Source organism: Arachis ipaensis, chromosome B3 (genome assembly GCF_059453495.1).
Source record: "Arachis ipaensis isolate K30076 ecotype BB chromosome B3, ASM5945349v1, whole genome shotgun sequence".
Taxonomy (NCBI): Eukaryota; Viridiplantae; Streptophyta; class Magnoliopsida; order Fabales; family Fabaceae; genus Arachis; species Arachis ipaensis.
In genome coordinates, this window is record NC_142438.1 from 62,236,098 (window position 1) to 62,255,775 (window position 19,678).

General features: G+C 35.5%; 1 protein-coding gene across 1 annotated transcript; it reads right to left on the bottom strand.

The window, feature by feature from the left end:
• Positions 1–2,413: 2,413 nt before the first annotated feature.
• Positions 2,414–7,609, bottom strand: LOC107630552 (BTB/POZ domain-containing protein At1g30440). The gene is made up of 4 exons (XM_016333726.3): positions 6,426–7,609; positions 5,655–5,724; positions 3,966–5,189; positions 2,414–3,289 (listed from the first exon to the last, which is right to left on the bottom strand). The coding sequence occupies exons 1-4, from the start codon at positions 6,482–6,484 to the stop codon at positions 2,696–2,698; spliced, it is 1,947 nt and encodes a 648-aa protein (XP_016189212.1). The 5' UTR covers positions 6,485–7,609; the 3' UTR covers positions 2,414–2,695.
• Between the last annotated feature and the right edge of the window lie 12,069 nt (positions 7,610–19,678).

Sequence of the window (19,678 nt, forward strand, 5' to 3'; positions counted from 1 at the left end):
AGATATGGCATCGGAATCTCAAGAGGAGCCATCGTATGGCTATACCACCTAGGATGAAGCACTCTTGACTACAAACATATATGTCTGAAGTTTAGTTTTTTAACAAAATCAACATTAACAAAAAATCTAACTAATTCAAGTCAATTACAACAAAGTTATTAACTAATATAAACCTACCTAATGTAATAGAATCAATAATAATATAATTCAAAAAAATTATTATACTAACTACCTAACTAATTACCGAATAGACTACTTATAATAGATATAATTTGTACACTAAACTAAATTTATTATTACCTAACCTAAATTAAGAAAATAAATTTAACAAAAATAAAATTGAGATATTAAATTAATTGGTTACCAATCTCATGGTCAAACACTCTGGCAATGTGAGTGGTCGCATTCAATCGGTTGATGTCTACGAAACGTAATTTTATATATATATATATATATATATTATGAATGTATCTCGTCTTCAATGGGGACAAGATACGTTCAAATTGTAGCACGTGCCTTATCCTATCTGTAGTGGCAATACATTCTTAATGTATCCTTACTTATCTTGTCTACACAGCCAACAAAATAAACACATAACGAAATCATCCTCTTTGAGGACAAGATATGTAACAAAAGGGATCATCGTAAATTCTCCTAAACGTGTCTATATCTTTAATTTATAGATTTATTTTATTTATTTAAAAATATCCCACTTCACTTTACTATTTTTTTGTTTAAAATATCTTTTTTTTTTTAATGTGTCTATCTCAGATTAAGATTGCTCTTATTCAAGCTTAGGCTCTGTCTCCTCCCATCTATGCACAATATCGTCGTAAACAAAGTCCAAAAGAATATTAACCGAATTAGAAGATAAGATAAATAAAATAGTAGATTATGGTCTAACTATGCTTAGAATGACTAAGGTGGCTATATTGTTCACCATTCAATGACATAGTGACAAATGTCAAAAGTTACTATGTTAATTTATTTTACTAATGTATTAAACAAAGCTAATCCTTGTTTTACTATGTGCATAACGATGTAATTTCACATTGATTTGTAATAAAAATAAAAAATAAAAAAAAATTAAAAGTATATCATTTGAAAAAGCATACAACCATTATAACATTATTGAAGATAGAGATGGCAACAGAGCAGGGCAGGAGTGGGGGATATCTCCTTGTTCTCCATTCGACACTCTCAGATTTGCTCTCCGTTCTTCATTGTGGGAGAATATTACTCTCCATTTTTCACAGGGTTTCGTTCTCTACGGAGATTCAATTTTTTATCTCTCTTATAATTCTGACTAATTATTAATTTCTATAGAAATAGAGGTATAAGTATCCATCCAATATAAAAACAGCAAGATTTAATACAAAAAGTCTAAACGACAGGACAGTGACTATCCAAATGACAAATGGGAAGCTCAACCTTATTGCACTCTAGAACATAGCAAGCTTTATTAGTGGCCTCCTCATCACAATTCAACTTAACGATTGCTGATTTTTAAAGTTGATCTTCAGTCCTGACATAAGTTCAAACTCCTTAAGCAACCTCCTACTGTTCACCACTTCACCACTGATGTTAGATCACATGAGCAGAATAAAATTGTGTCATCCGCAAACAGTAAGTTGGATAACATGACTTTATCATACCCCACCTCCAAAGGCTTTATGCTACATTAATCTCTAAGCCTAGGCATAATTAGTTTGTCGAGCTTTTAATCTCTTTATATTTTTTCTGTTTTAATTCTTATTTAGTAATATTATTATATTAAAATTGATATTTATTTTTATTTTATATATACTTATCTATCGTCTCCCTCTTTTAATTTTTTTTTCTTCTATTATTATCTTTTTTTTTCTTATTTTTCTATTCTTTTTACTTTCAAATAACTAAAATTACCACTATGACCATTGTATTTACGATTTTGTCGCTAATTAAAAGAAAATCATAATAAAGGTATTTTTAAAAAAAATTTAATTAAGACACTAAAATAACACAAAATAAAAGATTTAAAATAAAAATAAGACAGTATCAAATTTACTTAACTCAAACATTAGAAATTAAAACGGTATTTTATCGCATCGTGGTTCAAGCATGGTCTTCCTCTTGGTCCCGGAGCTTCCGTTTTCGAAAAGTCAATATTTTCTCATTTTCTAAATACTTCGTCGAAGGAGATCGAATTCCTATTTTTATATATTTCGTTCAGATTGTGTTTTAGCCAAACTAGATACGAATAAACCACCGCTCACGGAGTAAGTTTCAACAGATTGGGAAGAGAAAACAAGAATGTACAGAAACTCAGTAAGAAACCAACAAATGTAAGGAGAAAAAAGACACCAATTTCTTTCCATAGACAAATAATAATAATAGTAATACTAATAATATACGTGTTAAAACAAACAAATTCAGTGGAATGGATCTCTAAGGATACATCCCTCGAAATTCAAATAAATGAATTTTGTTGTAGAGAATATTAATAATGTGCATAAAGATTTTATGTGCACGGTGGAAGTGAGAAAAAGAATAAAAAAAAAAAAAAAGCTAGTTCTACGGTTTCAGTTACACACAGACTGGCCTTTGTTTCCAACCCAATTTTACTCGGGATGCAATTACAAAGAAACTGTGAATCCAATATGGCACATTAACATAAAAGCAAATAAAAAAATGTTATTAGTAAATGGACGAGTCGTCACTTAGAAGGAACAATTGAAGAGACCGATGCTTTGTCACTAATAGAAGAACTTCTCTTGTGCTTTGAATGTCTATCCTTCAACTTCTCAACCTTAATATTTCCACTGTGATTATTATTCTTATTGTTACTAACTGATCCTTCTTGAGCACTGCACATTTGAGACTTCATCTTAAACCCAAGCTTCTTAGACACTGCACCCCAAGCGCTTGATCCCTTTGTGCGAGCCAATTTCTCGATTTCCTGCCTCATGTTTGAGCACTCCATCTCAAGCTCAGATACCCTCATCCGCATGTTATCCATTCCAACTTTTAATACCTGGTTTTCCTTCACGGCTGATGCCCAGCCACCCTCGTTAGATCCAACCAAATCACTTCTTAGTTGTCTCGATCCGTCGAGATTATCAGAAACTAGGAAGCAACCCGCGATGGAAGTTCGAAGCTGGAGCTGCTCGAAAAATAGGACTTGAACTATTATTCTGATTGGTAGCCTCTCATTCTGTGCGGCGTGAGTGCAGGCTTCTAATGAGAGCTTCTGGCAGTCCATCAGCCGACACAGTTGCTCTCTCTCAGACTCCACCAACCATGGGTGAGACTGCAGTTGTGACAACAGCATGAAGTCAGTGCAAAATTGTTCGGACTTTGTACAGAAGCATGGTAGTGACAAGGTGCATTTCACAATAGGCAAAATGTGTTAACCTTTTTATTGCCACAAAACCATGTAGCAGAGTGCTAAATGATACATGTAGGCAAAGCAACAAAAATAGTTAACTATAAAACATAAGATGAGATGTTTGGTTTGTTTCTTGTCTTATGTCACTTTATATGTTTATCTATATATGGAGCATCAAAACGTCATGTTTGCGAATGAAATGATAAAAATAATGGTGGTTTCATTATTTCCACTCAAATACCTATTTAAACAAAAACCAAAATTAAACCTAATTAATTTTTTTTCCATTATTAAACAAAATATTACAATTTGATGCAGAACATAAAACACCACCTAACTATCTAGAAAGTGACATAGAAGTTTGTGCTGTTGATACAAGCATACTTGGGGTAGACCATACCCACTCAAATGAAGGAGAGGGAATATATATGAAATAATTGCCTAGATGTGAAGTTCAATTAGAATCATATTGTAACAAACCAATATATATATATATATATATATATATAGTAGAACATTTTATGGTAAAATTTAGGTCACAGCCTTTGCATGTTATGCAATGAAAATTAGTTTGTGAGAACTTGCTATACATAAGTACCTTCAAATAAATGTCAATAGCACGATATAAACCATCATCCAAAGGTCTGGCATAATCTGGAACAGCAGCAGCAATTGCTTGAAACTTTTGAAGTTTTAAGTTAACATCTGGTGCAACCTCTGCCAGGTAACCATCAATCAGCTTTGCTACCATGGTGATTGGAGCCAATGAAGGTGATCCAATCAATTGGCCATCATCAACTGAACATGGAGAAGTGGCACCGGTAACCTGATCCGTGGCAAGGAAATGATCAAGAATTCTTTGCACACAATCAACATTGTAAAGTGTCTCCATTGAATATGAGAAACTAGGCATCAAGAGATCCTCCAGATTAGCTTGATCAAGCTGCATACCAATCCGCTTCTCCAAATTTGATATGCAACTGGGGCTCACTTTTAGAATCATAGCTGTTCGAAGTAGACCAAAAAGGAATTTTGTTTGGACCAGGCCCTTTTGCACTGGGAGTAGCCGATCAATCTCTTCCAGCAGAATCTTCTGGTCTTCTTCAGACGGAGGAGATCCCAAAGCCAATGGTGCCAGATGGCTGCTGGTCTCGCCAGAAACCTTACGTCGGTTCAACCCAGGCAGATACTTTTGAGCATAGGAAGCAAGAGAACCAGCAATGATCTCCCGCCTAATTCCTCGAGATTCCATGACAGTTATCAACCTCTTATAAATTGGTAAACTCAAACTTGTTACATCCTCATACCACCAATCTGAACTTGAATTCTTTGGCCTCGCCCCAGTACTTATCCCATTCCACAAAACACTTCCACCAGGGCTTTGCATGGGTCCACCATGCTCCAGCACGGGCCACCCAAATAAATTTGGGTCAGTAGATGCCTTTGCAGCAAGTGATTCAATGCACCTTTTCACAATGTGGAGCTCTTCAGCAAATGGCAGAACATCATCACAGGTTTGAAGTGCTCTGAGAGAGTCTTTCCAATTTCGGAGGACCACTTGATTGAAAAAGGTTTCAGCTTGTGAAACAAGATTACCTTCACCATATTCCTCAGTCATTTCAAGATTCCCGGCAGCGCACCACAGGTACACAACATTTGAAGCTGTAAGTTCAAGTTTCACACCATAGCAGAATTTTGCGACAAGTTCAAATGTCTTGGCCCCACCAGGAATGTCAGGTAGGTGTATGACAGATTCTTCCTTAGACTCAGAAGCTTCTGCAATCAGTCTCTCCAAAACCCCACTTTTAGAGAGCAAAGGGAACTGCATCATGTGTTTGAATTAGCTTATTTATATTCAAGTTTATCAACATCCTTAGATCAAAATGGTACTGAGGGCCTGCCTTTCAGCTAAGAAACTATTTTGTGTAGAATTACAGCACCAAATACAGTCCCTCACTACATTAAATTTTACAAAATGGCCCATGAACACAAGAAAAGATGATAGTTCTTTCTTTTATGTGCAGAACTCCCAAACGATTTAAATTTCAACAATACCAATAGCAACATGAAAATTGACATCATACATCATAAAATGTTAACAAAAATATAATACCCATGTATTAATATAAACATTGCTATGTCTGTCTTCATGTCAACTTCTGCTAATTTTAAGTTAACCAAAACTTTCAGCAAGAACTATAGACCAAAGCAAACTACTACTGATCCTATGGGCAGTACATCAACTAGATATAATAAAAATATATTAAAAGAAATAAACATTATATACCTTATGAAGATGGAAGGACATTTCACCCACTTCAACAACAATGTCACTGGGAAGCCCAGTTGTGCAGAACCTAAAGTCATAAGGGCAATAAAAGAAATGCTTACACATTATGTAAAAGTGGCAAAATTTGAATAACAATTCCAAAAGACACAACACAACAGAGTCTTTTGAAATGGTCTAATTTGAATATCCAAGGCAAGAAAATTATCATCATTGGAAACATTTTTCGAACAAATTCCATTGAGCAGTAATAAAAGAAAAGAATGAAAAAACTTGAAACATAGTAATAAAGTGTGCATCACAAGGCCATTTAAATGGACTGCTGTTGCCTATAATGCAGAAAATACATGCAAATTAAATAAAGCAATAAGCTATGATAATTAGAGGCAAAATCAAATGAAAAATATATGGTAATCTAGACTATCTTAGAGCAAACACTGAAAAAAGGAAGTCATGAAACACTTGTGTGTTTCCATTTTACATGTTGGCTTCAAGTACCAAACCCAACTTCAACATACTTTATCCATAACCAGATAAAATAAGACCTCCACAAAACGAATTATTCATCCTGTATCAAATTACTACAGAACCGTCTTCCTAACCCTAAGACTTTACGATGCACAAACATGTAAACGAAAGATATAACCTACAAAACACAGATAAAAAACATCAACAAAACTGCAAAATCCTTTTTTTTCTTTTCTTTTTCTTTTTTTGAGCTTACGAAAATTACAATTTACCACTCAAACACATCAAGAAAAGGGTGTATACCATGCTTGCCCTTGACGTTGGAAAGCATCAGGTTTGGAACCCAATTTCACACAAGCCATTTCACTCAAATTCCAAGAAACAGATACAACAATTCAGAAACCGAGCTCAGAGAAGATCAGAGGTAAACTGAAACCCAACGAAACCCTTAGATCACTTTATCAAGCTGAATTCCTTAATAAGCACCAAAACTGAAGCTTCTAATTCTGATAAACACAGTGCATTTGGCCCAAAAAGCCCAGAAAAAAAAAATAAAACTTCAAAAAATTCCCCCCACCAACTGGTAGCAAACTTTCCTCTTTCTACAGCCTCGAAATTGATTCAAAATGCAGCTTCTTCCAAATCTCTTCCCCAAAGACAGAACTTTTATAGCACAATTCCCAGCAACACCCCAAATTGGTAGAGTCGATTGCACCTGAAACCCTAGAACAACTCCAGCACAATTTAGTGCATACGCAATTTCCAAAACCACTATGAATTGCAGCGAAAAATATAATCCAACTAGTTTAGGTCAACAACCCCAGTTCTCTTCTTCCCACCCGAAAGAAATTGTAAAAAAAAAAAAAATGAAAACCGAACCATTATAAAAACAAATCAAGCCGCGAGAGACTAGAGTCCAAAACCATCAATTCCTCGTCAAAGAAGCGAGAAAAAGATAAAACAGATGCATAAACTTGTCACTATGCTGGTGAAATGAAAGTCTCAATGGAAAAATATAAGCCCATACGAAAAAGCATTGACGCTATATAACCCAAAATGTTGCATGCCATGCCATGTGTGTGAAAATTGAAAAACGATTTTTTTTTATTTTTTTAAATAATTATAGTACACTATGAGCATAGGGCAATGTGGTGTCATTAATAACATTGGAATCTAAAACACCAAACCCCAGCACATGTGGGGTCCTTGGCTTGAAACACACTCATTGCTCTTTTCTCGAGCTTAGGATCTCTCTACTCCTAATCCAACCAATTAAACTCGATTTGACTTTGTAACAGTTGAAAGATGGAAAACCGTTTGGTAAATTTGTGCTGATTATATTTATCGAATATGGAATGGAAGGGTTTGGTTTTGTTTTATTTATTGCTGGTGTCGGTTTCTTTGTATGAAACACAACAGCTAGACCATGTGCATGCGTTACCAAACACAACTACTGGCAAAGTGTTGTGTGTTGAAAACTGAACCATTTAGATTATTCCCGGTTGCCTTTGTTTTAAGAACAAGTGCCGCACGAGTAAGGGTACTATTAATATATTGATTTAGCTAAAAGAAATGTTCCAACGTTTACAATAATATCATTCATATGAAAACATTTTGAATAAATAACTATTTTTTGCAATAACAAATTTCATGGGCTGATGAATTTATTCAGGAAAAAAATAAGAGAGTGGTTACATATTCAAGTCTTTTTAATAATTAAATATAATTAAATTGGTCAAAATTTAATAAAAATTAGTTTCATTAGTAGAATGTGAATACACGTTTCAACTATATAAATGTTTTAGCGTTTCTCTTATTCTCCTTTTTCTTCTACTTTTTCGCATTTCTATTTGAAGAAAATCTTATGTCTAAGCTGTTCAAGTTGTGATGTTGATGGTTTGATAAACCAGAAGGGATTAAGAGAGGGAGAAAAATAAGTTATTAATGAAAAATCTACTTAAAAATATGTGTTGAGTTATTACACTTTATATACTATATATTCCTTATGTACTCCCACTAAAAACAAAATTATAACAAATAAGCCTGCATCTACTATTGATAAAAAAAATAATATAAATAACACCCTCCCGTAAGCTAGAATTATATAAATCTAACAATCCTAACTTGGAAAGATTAGTAAGAATAAGAAAATCAGCAAGTTGGTCTTTAAAACGAACTGGCATCAAAAGAATGAGACCAGACAAATATTTTTCACGAACAATGTGGCAATCCACTTCAATGTGTTTGGTTCTTTCATAAAGGATGGGATTATTGGCCATGTGAATGGCTGACTTGTTGTTATAGAATAAAGTCATAGACTTTTGAAGCGGCAAACCAATGAAATCCATTAAGAAAGATAACTAACTAGCTTCACAAATGGCAACAACAAGATACCTATATTCAGCTTCTATAGAAGACTTGGCAATTGTGGTTTGCTTCTTACTCTTCCCGCTAACGAGAGAGGTCCAAAGCATGAAGCAATAACCGAACGACGAGTATCGGCACATGTAGCCCAGTCAGCATCGACAAATTCAGTGAGATGCAGATTAGAAGTACAAGAGAAGAATAAACCAGTTGCAGGTCTGCCCATTAAATATCGGAGTACACAGAAGTGGTTGCATAGTCCAAAAACTGGCTCAAACGTCCCACAGCATAAGAGATATCAGGTCTAGTATTTGTGAGGTAAAGGAGTCAACCAATGAGCTGTCTGTAAGTAGTGTTGTTTGTTAAAATGGTACCGGATTCCTTTGAGAGTTTCTGACTATAATCAAAAGGAGTGGAGAGAGGCTTGCAATCTAGATAACCAAAATTCCTGAGAATGTCTATGACGTACTTCCACTGATAAATATAAATTCTAGAGTTAGAGCGTGCTACTTCCTTTCCTAAGAAGTACTTGAGATCACCAAGATCCTTTATTTTGAATTTGTCATCCAAAATTTGCTTGATGGTATTGATTTCGCCAATGTCATTCCTGGTTAAAACCAAGTTATCAACATATACTAGAATTGCAGTGAAGTTTTCGGATTATTTCTTGATGAAGAGGAGATTGTTTCCTCCTCAAATGACGCTTCAGATTCACCCTCAGATAAGACTGGTGAATTGGTAGAAACTCCTTCACCACCCTCAGAGGCTAACTGACGCCGAGCTCGCCTAATACGTTAAATAGTTTTTTCGATTTCAGGATCAAACGCGGCTAAGCTCGGATTCGGTAGTGAACGCGTCATTCAATGAAAGAAACATTGAGCTTATGGTAAATAAAATATATTAACAATTTTAAACTATAAAACTACTAATAATAAAAAATAAACAAATAAAAATAAAATAAGAATGTAATTATGTAAACATAAAAATATTTACACCAACCAATAATTTAGCACACTGTTGCAACTCCCCGGCAACGGCACCAAAAATTGATGGGAGAAAAATCGTCAGTAAAGAATTTCACAAAAATAATCACGTTGCAAGTATAAATCTAAACCGATAATTAAACCTCAATCAAATTTAATTTGTTTGTCACTTAAGCAAACCTAATAAAATTAACCGAAGTATTAAACCTCGGATCGTCTCTCAAGGAATTGCAGGGAAGTGTAGTTTATTATTGGTTATGGAAAAGTATCTTTTTGGGTTTTGAAATAAGGAACAAGTAATGTACAATAACAAGGAAATAAAATAACGACTAAGCAAAGTACTAGCAAGGATTGATAATTGGAATTCCTATCCCCATCATCATAGTCACTTGTGATGGTAATTGCCTTTTGCTATTGATAAACCACTATTTTATGGTTTATATTGTGTTTAATTGTGTGGTTTTATCATGATCCTTACCCATTTATTCATTAATTTAGCATGCATTTATATTTCCTCCATGAAATTATTACATGATTGAAAACTGCTTCCTAGAGACTTTTAATTATGCATTTTAATTCTTCTTTATTCCATTCGATGCCGTGATCTATGTGTTAAGCGTTTCAGGCTTTATAGGGCATGAATGAGTTGGAGATTAGAAAGGAAGCTAGTAAAATGGAAGAAACACAAGAAATTGAGGAGATAACCAGCGAGAAGTGATGCGGCCGCATGGCTCACGCGACCGCGTGAAAGAGGAGAAATCACAGTGACGCGGCCGCATGACTCATACGACCGCGCGGAATGGAAAAGCACAAGCGACGCAGAGGCGTAGACGACGCGAACGCGTGGCAGGGAAAAACGCGAATGACGCGTCCGCATGGATGACGCGATCGCGTGACATGCGCGATCTGCATAATCTGCAGAATTCATTGGGGGCGATTTTGGACCCTATTTTGACCCAGTTTTTGGCCCAGAATAGCAGACTAGAGCCAGAGAACATGCAGAAATCAAGGATAACATTCATTCTATAGAGTTTTTGGAGATCTAGTTTTTTACTCCTCCTCTAGGTTTTTCTCTTTAGACATTCATAGTTCTTAGGATTTACTTTTCGATTACTCTTTGCATTGGGACACTGAGAAGAGTTATTACCTCATCACGACTTCATCATTCTAGTTCATTTTCTTTACTTGGCCTTACTCTTCCATGTTCTTTGCTTTGTTTAATTTTACCATTGGAATATCTTTTTGGATTATTTAATATAAGGATTATCTTTATTTTTTATTAATTATTTTAATTTTTATTTACAATGTCTTTCTTTAATTCCTTTTCATATGCTATGAATTTTACATTCACAATGAGCGAGTAGTTCCCTAACTTAATGGGGAGTTGATTGAAAGGAACCCTTGAGTTGGAAAGCTTAAAAGATAGATTGTAATTGGGTTTATGGTTGGATTGCCTTCTAGTCACTAACACCAATCTCTTTTAAATAAGTGGATTACAACTTGTGAACAGACGTAGCATTCTAACTTGTTTGACTTTTCCTTACCTAGTAAAGGATAACTAAACAGGACAACCATTAATTGTCAATTAATCTTGAGAGTATTCCAACAATAATAGGGATTCCAACTAATCAACTCCCAATCAAGGCTTTTATTTACATTATTAAAATTCTCCAATTTAATTTCCTGCTTACTCAATTCAAACCTTTTTGAAAACCTCTGATTAATAAGATAGCACACTTTTTTGCAACTCGTTGGGAGACGACCTGGGATTCATACTCCCAGTATTTTAATTTTAAATTTCTGTGACACCTTTCTAAATTGATAAGTAGATTTCTGGCGAGTTAAGAACTATACTTACAACGTATATATTTTAACAATTTTAATTCGCCAATTTCTGCCTGCATCAGCTATCACTTAGTTAACCTCTAACAATTGAAGGTAAGTTAAGTGAGAAAATCAACTTGAGTTCACAAGTCCTAATCAAAGACTAGAGTTAGTGAAGCTCAAGCCAACTAGCAAGTTTCAATCACCAACCAACAAGAGACTTTGACAATTTAAGAGTCTCTAATTACTCAATCTGAGCTAAGAACATAAAAAGTTAATTTAAAATCCAACCAAGCGTTTTATCAAATACTTGGTGGGTACAAAATAAAAGCATAGAAAATTAATGAGAGATAATAAAAGCTAAACAACCAATTGCAAGCATCAATAACACAAATTGAAGAAAGCAATCATAAATAAGAAAAGCACAAATTGAATTAATATGAAAACTGAATCTAACATCAAGAGTGCATAAACAAAAGTGGAAAATAATTAAATCAACAAGATAAACTAAAGTGCTAGAATGGTAGAATGTAGAATAGAAACTAAAATAAAACAAGATGGAAATCTGAATTGAAGAAGAAATAAAGCTAAAACCCTAAAACCCAGAGAGAAAAGAGACCCTCTCTTTCTAGAAAACTATATCTAAAACCTAAAATTATGTGAATGAGTGATGTCCCCCTGATTTCCCCACTCTACAGCCTCTAATATGTGTTTTCGGGCTTGGAACTGGGCCAAAAATAGCCCAGAAATCACCCCAGCATCTTCTGTGTAATGCAGCACGTGACGCTCTGTCACACGTATGCGTCACTGTGCAATTTTCTGGTCACGCGTACGCGTCGCTTGTCTGCCGCACCAGTCATGCGTACGCGTCATACCACGTGTGCGTGTCACCTAACTGCAAGGAAACTATGGCAGATTGCATATCATTTCGAAGCCCCGGATGTTATCTTTCCAACACAATTAGATCCGCCTCATTCGGATCTCTGTAGCTCAAGTTATGATCGATTTAGTACAAAGAGGTCAGGATTGACAACTTAGCAATTCCTTCAATTTCTTGTATTCCTTCCACTTTTGCATGCTTCCTTTCCATCCTCTAAGCCATTCTTGCTCTATAAACCCTAAAAACACTTAACAAACATATCACTGCATTGATTGGTAATAAGAGAGGATTAAACATACCAGATTTAAGGCCAAAGAAGCATGTTTTCAATCATAGCATAAAATTAGGAAGGAAAATGTAAAACATGCAAATTCTATGAATAAGTTTGAGAATAGTGGATAAAATCCACTCAATTAAGTACAAGATAAACCTTAAAAATGGGGTTTATCAATCTCCCCACACTTAAACATTAGCATGTCCTCATGCTAAGCTCAAGAGAACCAAAAGAGTGAAGAGGAATGGTGGAATTTATGAAATGCGACCTATCTATATGAATGCAACTATATGCAAAAATACTTCTACCTACTTGGTTAAAAGTAAAAAAATTCACCAAGACAAACATAAATTTGATTCCACTAATTCAAATCACAAAACAAAGTACAAGTAAACTTGTAAGAAGAAAGCTCGTGAAAGCTGAGAACAAAGAATCGAGCATCGAACCCTCACTGGAAGTGTATACACTCTAATCACTCAAGTGTTTAAGGTCCGATTCTCACAATTCTCTATTAACCTTGCTTTCTAAGGCTTGCTCTTCTTCTACCAATCAACAAAAATTTAATACACAAAATACACATATCAATATGTCTTTTAAGGGTTGTAATGGAGTTAGGGTGAATGTAGGATTCTATTTGGTCAAGTGGACTAAAATCTGAATCATTAATTAACCCAAACTTCCCACCTAACTTAGGACAATCCATGTAATCAAATACAAAACCTAAATATCCATTAACCATGTTTTCCACATATTCATGCATCCTAATTTCGAGTACAGTACATATGCATTGCTTTCACCATTTACTTTGGGGCATTTTGTCTCCTTTTATTATTTGCTCTTTTTCTTTTCTTTTTCTCCTTTTTTTCTTTTTTTTCTTTTTATTTTTCTTTTCTTTTCTTTTGTTTTCCTCAATGCATATGATTAAATTATTGAATGCAATAATATGTGCTCAACTATTGCTTTGCACATTTTCACAAGAATATGCAACACCCAATTCTCAAACCAAATATTAGCAAACCCAACTTCCCCACACTTAAATCATGAATACTTTCACTAGTTTAAGCTAACCAAGGATTCAAATTAAGGATATTATTATTTTTCGCTTAGAGTTAGTGATGAGCTAAAGTAAAGAATAAATGGTTAAAAGGCTCAACATTGGTTTACAAAGGATAATGAAAAGGTTAAGGCCATATGGGTATGTAAGCTCAGTGAAACAAGGCCTCAATCATATAAGTGCATACATACATCAAACAATGGAAATATAGAAATAAGCAAGACAAAGATCACAATTTTAGGCTCAAAATCTCACTGGTTTTGTGTGTTCGAGCTCTAAACCATGTTCCAATATAATATTTCTTCAAACAAGTTCAATAAAAATTTTAATTCAAATTAGTAAAATTCTATAAAATAATTTCTTGGAAAAGAATTCATCGCTTCAACCAAGTATTGGTAGAATATACACAAAATCAAACAAACATGCAATCAAACATGCAAATGCAATAAAACTAACAAATTAAACATTGGTGTTGAGAAAGGAAGTAACTAACCCATGGAAGTCGGTATCGATCTCCCCACACTTAAAGATTGCACCGTCCTCGGTGCATGCTAAGATATGCAAGTGGGCGGGTGGCTACAACTAATGCTTTTCTCCAAAGGTTGTACAGATGGACTTGTTTGTCATCCCATTGAGAAGCATTTCCTTTCCCTTCTCGGTGGCCATCCTGAAAGAAGGGAAAGAGGAAGAAAAGTAACCCAGAAACAAAAATAGGAAAATAAAAAAATATGGGTGGGTTAATGCCAAATAATGAGGGTCTCAACTACATGGTAGCTACAACATGCAAATGAGAAAATAGTAGAAGCAAATGGCATATTAATAGTGCAAAAATTGCAACAATGGGGGAGAGAGAATAAGAAGAGTGGGTCTTGAAATACATTATAAGTGCATATCCATGCAAATGGAATACAAGTGTCATAAAAATTTAGCATTGACCTATGAATAATAATACCCAACAATATAAAACAAGTCACTAAGCACCAAAATAATGCAACAGTTGAATAAGAACATTTAACACCAATGGAAAAATAATAAACTTAGAAAAGAAAATAAAAGTATGCACAAATTTAAAATGCAATGAATGAAAGTATGCCAATGTAATATGTAAAAGATAAGGAAAGAGAATAAGGATGAGAAGGGAGGAGAAGAAAGTGAGAAAGGAAGAAGAAAGAGTAAGAAAGGAAAGAAGAAAGAAGTAAAATGGAAAACGGGACGTGACGCGTGCGCATACATCACGCGTGCGCGTGAAAACAGAAACATCCATGTGACCCATAAGCGTCCTCCACGCGTACGCGTGGATGGCCGAAAATGAACACTGACGCGTGAGCGTCGGTCACGTGTACGCGTGACTACTCGCGTGACTCCAGGACCATGGCCGCACAGCTCTCTGTTCAATTCACTCTTTTACGCCAATTTTCATTTCCACGCGTACGCATCGCTGATGCTTACGCGTGGATAGTGAAAAATGCAGGGGACGCGTATGCGTGGGTCACGCGTACGCGTGGTTTGGCTTGTGCGCCCAACACCCCACTAGCACGAGCCTGGCACAACTCTCTGTCCAGGTCACGCGCGCGCGTCGTTTCAGCATGGTTTCAGCATGGTCCAGTTTTGAGCATCGACGCGTACGCGTCTCTCACGTGCACGCGTGACAGCTTTTTTTTTGTTTTATATAATTTAATTTAATTTAACAGGGTACCGAAGAAATGCCAAATATGATTAAGCAAGTGAAACCATAATGTAAATTAAATAAACATAACTAAAAAAGAAAATGTAACTTATTACCAATGTAAACAAAAGAGAAAATAGGAAGAATATACCATGGTGGGGTGTCTCCCACCTAGCACTTTTAGTTAAAGTCCTTAAGTTGGACAGAGCTCCTTGTCATGGTAGCTTGTGCTTGAACTCGTCTTGAAACTTCCTCCAATGCTTGGATTTTCAATAAGCTCCAACAGTTTCAATTGAATTTACCATGCCTTGATGATGTTCTTCACAAGTTTTGAGCTCCCAAAATTGATCTCTTGTATTTCCGAATCCCAAATCTTGTTTCTACACCCGTCTTTAAGTGGATCAGCGTTGTTCCGACCAGGTGGCAAGCAATCCGAATTCTCAATGAAGTACCAAACTCTTCTCTTAGACCCAATCAATTGATCACTAGTCCAACCTTTACATCTAGCTCTTGAAATCTCAACCTTGATGAGCCTTGATTTGCATCTCCAACCACTAAACATCCTTATCTTACGCTTAATTCCACAAAGCTTCCTAAGTTGGCCATCTGTTTCAAGCATACCATACTCAAGTGGGACAGTAAAGCGAATAGAAATAAGTTTTACCCACTCAAATGAAGGAGTAGATGGCAACCTAGGTAGAGAAGTCTCCAACGATCTTGACAACGCATGTTCAACTCCCGTCCATCCTTTTCAAAGGACTCCCACTTTCACATCATTCTCGAACTCACTCAGAGAAGGTTCTTCATACCCAAGGAGTTCATTTACAGATGTAGATTCATCACTAGGAAGACTTGATTCATGATCATCATCACCAAGGGAACTTACTTCGTGATCTATTCCATCCAATTCTTCACATGGAATATGCATTGGAGGTTGTGCACTAGCCTCCTCAACATCAATTTCAATCTTCTTGGAGGAATACTCTACAATTCTAGATACCCATGGAGGTTCGGCATCTCCTAAGTCTTCAACCACTTCTTCCTCTTCAACTATTACAACTTCCTCCACTTGTTCCAATAGAAAGCCACATTCTTCACTTTCCAACGGAGTTTCTAGTGTCTCTTTTATGCTATGCTCTTCTATTGGTTCTCCATATGTAGCCATGGGAGTGCTTTGAGTGTTGACGTGCAGAGAGGCTAAATTACCTACTACCTCAGTCAAGGTAGCTATGAATTCTTGTGTCGTCCTTTGCATCTCTCTTTGCTCTTGAAGAAGAACACTTAGAGTGTCATCCATTAAAGATTGGGGTGGATATGAAGGTTCATTGCATGGAAGGAAAGGTTCATGATAAGAGGGTGGTTCATCATGATAAGGATATAGCGGTTCAACACTCTCCATATTTTCCACTTGTTGCAAAACACACTTCAATCCTTTGTTCTCAAGTTGAGACATGTTAGCCATGAGAGCTTTGTGTGCTTTTCGGCTTTTCACTCGCTCCATTTGATGGATGGTTGCTTGAAGTTGATCCAGTGTTTCCTTAAGATGATCCCTTGACTCTTGTTCCGCTTGGGTATCATAAGTAGGATCATAGTGCTCTTAGGGTGGAAAAGAAAATTCATCTTGTGGTTGAAAATTTACATACATTGGAGGTGGTGGTTCTTGGGAGTAATTGGATTGGAATTGGGGTGGTTCTATATATGGTTCATATGGCTCATACGGAGGTTGGTATGGTGGATAAGGATTAGGATCATATGAGGGTGTTTGGTAGTAGGCGGCTTGTGAGTATGGTGGTTCAAAGCTATGTTGAGGATGGGGTTCATAGGCATATGGTGGTGCTTGTTGGTAACTACAAGGGGTCCACCATAGATATTGGAGTGATATGCATCCTGGAATGGCTCTTGTTCATAGTACATTGGAGGAGGTTGTTGCCAAGAGGGTTGATCAAATCCTTGAGGTTCCTCCCACCTTTGATTGTCCCATCCTTGATGCAAGTTCTCATTGTAGCTTCCATTTCCTACAACATAAGTTGAACCAAACTCATAGCCAAAGTGATGAGAATTCATAGTAGCAAATAGAAATAAAAACTAATAAAAATAAGCAACAAAGTCCTAAAACTAACAAAAACTAACAAATAAGCAAAAAGCAAATGCATACAATAACCAATAATAAGGCACATATTTGCAATTTTCCAGCAACGGTGCCAAAAATTGACGGGCGGAAAAATGCCGGTTAAGAATTTATAATAAAAATAGTGTTGCAAGTATAGTTCTTAACCGAAGAAAATTCCACTTATCAATTTAAAAAGAGTTGTCACAATTTAGAATCAATTAACTGGGAGTGGAATTCCCAGGTTGTCTCCCAAAGAGTTGACAAAAGAGTGCAATTTATTTGTCAGGAATCGTCTGAGAAATTTTGGAAGTTAAAAACGGAAAAATAAATAAATAGGAATTAAGAAAGGAGCAATTAACAAGAGATGTTGTGTATTTAAATGAAAAGCCTTGGCTAGGAGAAGATCAATTGGAATTTCTATCCTTGTTGACTTCCTCAAGTATAATAGAAAAAGGTTGTTGCTTCTGCTTAGTTATCCTCTAACTAATAGAGGAAAGTTAAGTAGGTAATACTAACTCTAATTCACAAGTCCTAATCACCTCCCAAGGAAGGATAGAGTTAGTAAAAATCTAGTTGGCAGTAATTTCCAATTACATGTCAACACTTGAGGATCCCAACTTAAGGGTTTCCTATTAATCAACTCCAAAGCCAAGTTGGGAGCTCTACTCCATTAACATGAATGCCATTTTCACAGACATATAAAGGGAGTAGATGGGAAATATGGTAATTGAATTTAAATTAACAAAAGAAAAATTAAAACTGATAATTAATTCAGAGAAATTATCAAGCAGTGGAAGTAAATATAAAAATAGTTCCTTATATTAATAAATTCAACTTAACAAAATCCAAACATGAATTGGAACAACTAAATGGAAAAGGAAAGAGTAGAGTGATAGAAAAGCAAACTATAGTAATGAAAACTTCAATCGAAGGTAGTAACTCTCTCAAGATCCAATCCAAAAGCATAAAACTCCAAATCTAAGAAAGTGTAGAACCCTAGAAGAAGTAGTGTTTTCTCCCTAGAATTCAAAAACAAAAACTAAACTAAGTGAATGTGAATGCGTGTTGAGTCTCTGCATGCCCCCTGGCTCTAGTCTATGTTTTTGGACCCAACATTCACAGACTAGAGCCAGGGGACAAGCAGAGACTCAACACACATTCACATTCACTTAGTTTAGTTTTAGTTTTTAAATTCTAGGGAGAAAACACTACTTCTTCTAGGGTTCTACACTTTCTTAGATTTGGAGTTTTATGCTTTTGGATTGGATCTTGAGAGAGTTACTACCTTCAATTGAAGTCTTCATTACTATAGTTTGCTTTTCTATCATTCTACTCTTTCCTTTTCCATTTAGTTTTTCCATTTCATGTTCGGATTTTGTTAAGTTGAATTTATTAATATAAGGAACTATTTTTATATTTACTTCCATTGCTTGCTAATTTCTCTGAATTAATTATCAGTTTTAATTTTGTTTTTGTTAATTTAAATTCAATTACCATGTTTTCCATCTACTCCCTTTACATGTCTGTGAAAATGGCATTCATGTTAATGTAGTAGAGCTCCCAACTTGACTTTGGAGTTGATTAATAAGAAACCCTTGAGTTGGGATCCTCAAGTGTTGACATGTAATTAGAAATTGCTGCCAACTGGATTTTTACTAACTCTAATCCTTTCTTGGGAGGTGATTAGGACTTGTGAATTAGAGTTGGTATTACCTACTTAAATTTCCTCTATTAGTTAGAGGATAACTAAGTAGAAGCAACAACCTTTTTCTATTATACTTGAGGAAGTCAACAAGGATAGAAATTTCAATTGATCTTCTCCTAGCCAAGGCTTTTCATTTTAAATACACAACATCTCTTGTTAATTGCTCCTTTCTTAATTCCTATTTATTTATTTTTCCATTTTCAACTTCCAAAATTTCTCAAACGATTCCTGACCAATAAATTGCACTCTTTTGTCAACTCTTTAGGAGACGACCTGGGAATTTCACTCCCAGTTAATTGATTCTAAATTGTGACAACTCTTTTTAAATTGATAAGTAAAATTTTCATCGGTTAAGAACTGTACTTGCAACGCTATTTTTATTATAAATTCTTAACCGGCATTTTTTTGCCCGTCAAAGGGGTCACATGCTTCAGCTGGAGAATCAACGCCTGCAAGAAGTAGAAACTTGCAGAGGTTATGTCGCTGGTATGCCTTATCGGACTTGCGAGTTGGATTGCATTGGGTGCAGGTCAACACTGACAAATGAGCTCATTACCTACGATAGGAATAGGAATGTATCTTCCCCGTTTGCATATTTTGTATTTGGTTCGGTGTTGTGAATTGTTTGTGATTGCTTGAGTGTGTTTGTGATTTTAATTGCTTGTTAATCTGAACTTCTATGACTAGTTATTGTTC

Coding starts and splice junctions, on each gene's coding strand:
- LOC107630552 (XM_016333726.3), bottom strand. CDS start 6,484: ATGGCTTGTGTGAAATTGGGTTCCAAACCTGATGCTTTCCAACGTCAA. Junction 5,725..6,425: donor CAACGTCAAGGGCAAGCATG/GTATACACCCTT, acceptor TTATGACTTTAG/GTTCTGCACAACTGGGCTTC. Junction 5,190..5,654: donor TGTCCTTCCATCTTCATAAG/GTATATAATGTT, acceptor CACATGATGCAG/TTCCCTTTGCTCTCTAAAAG.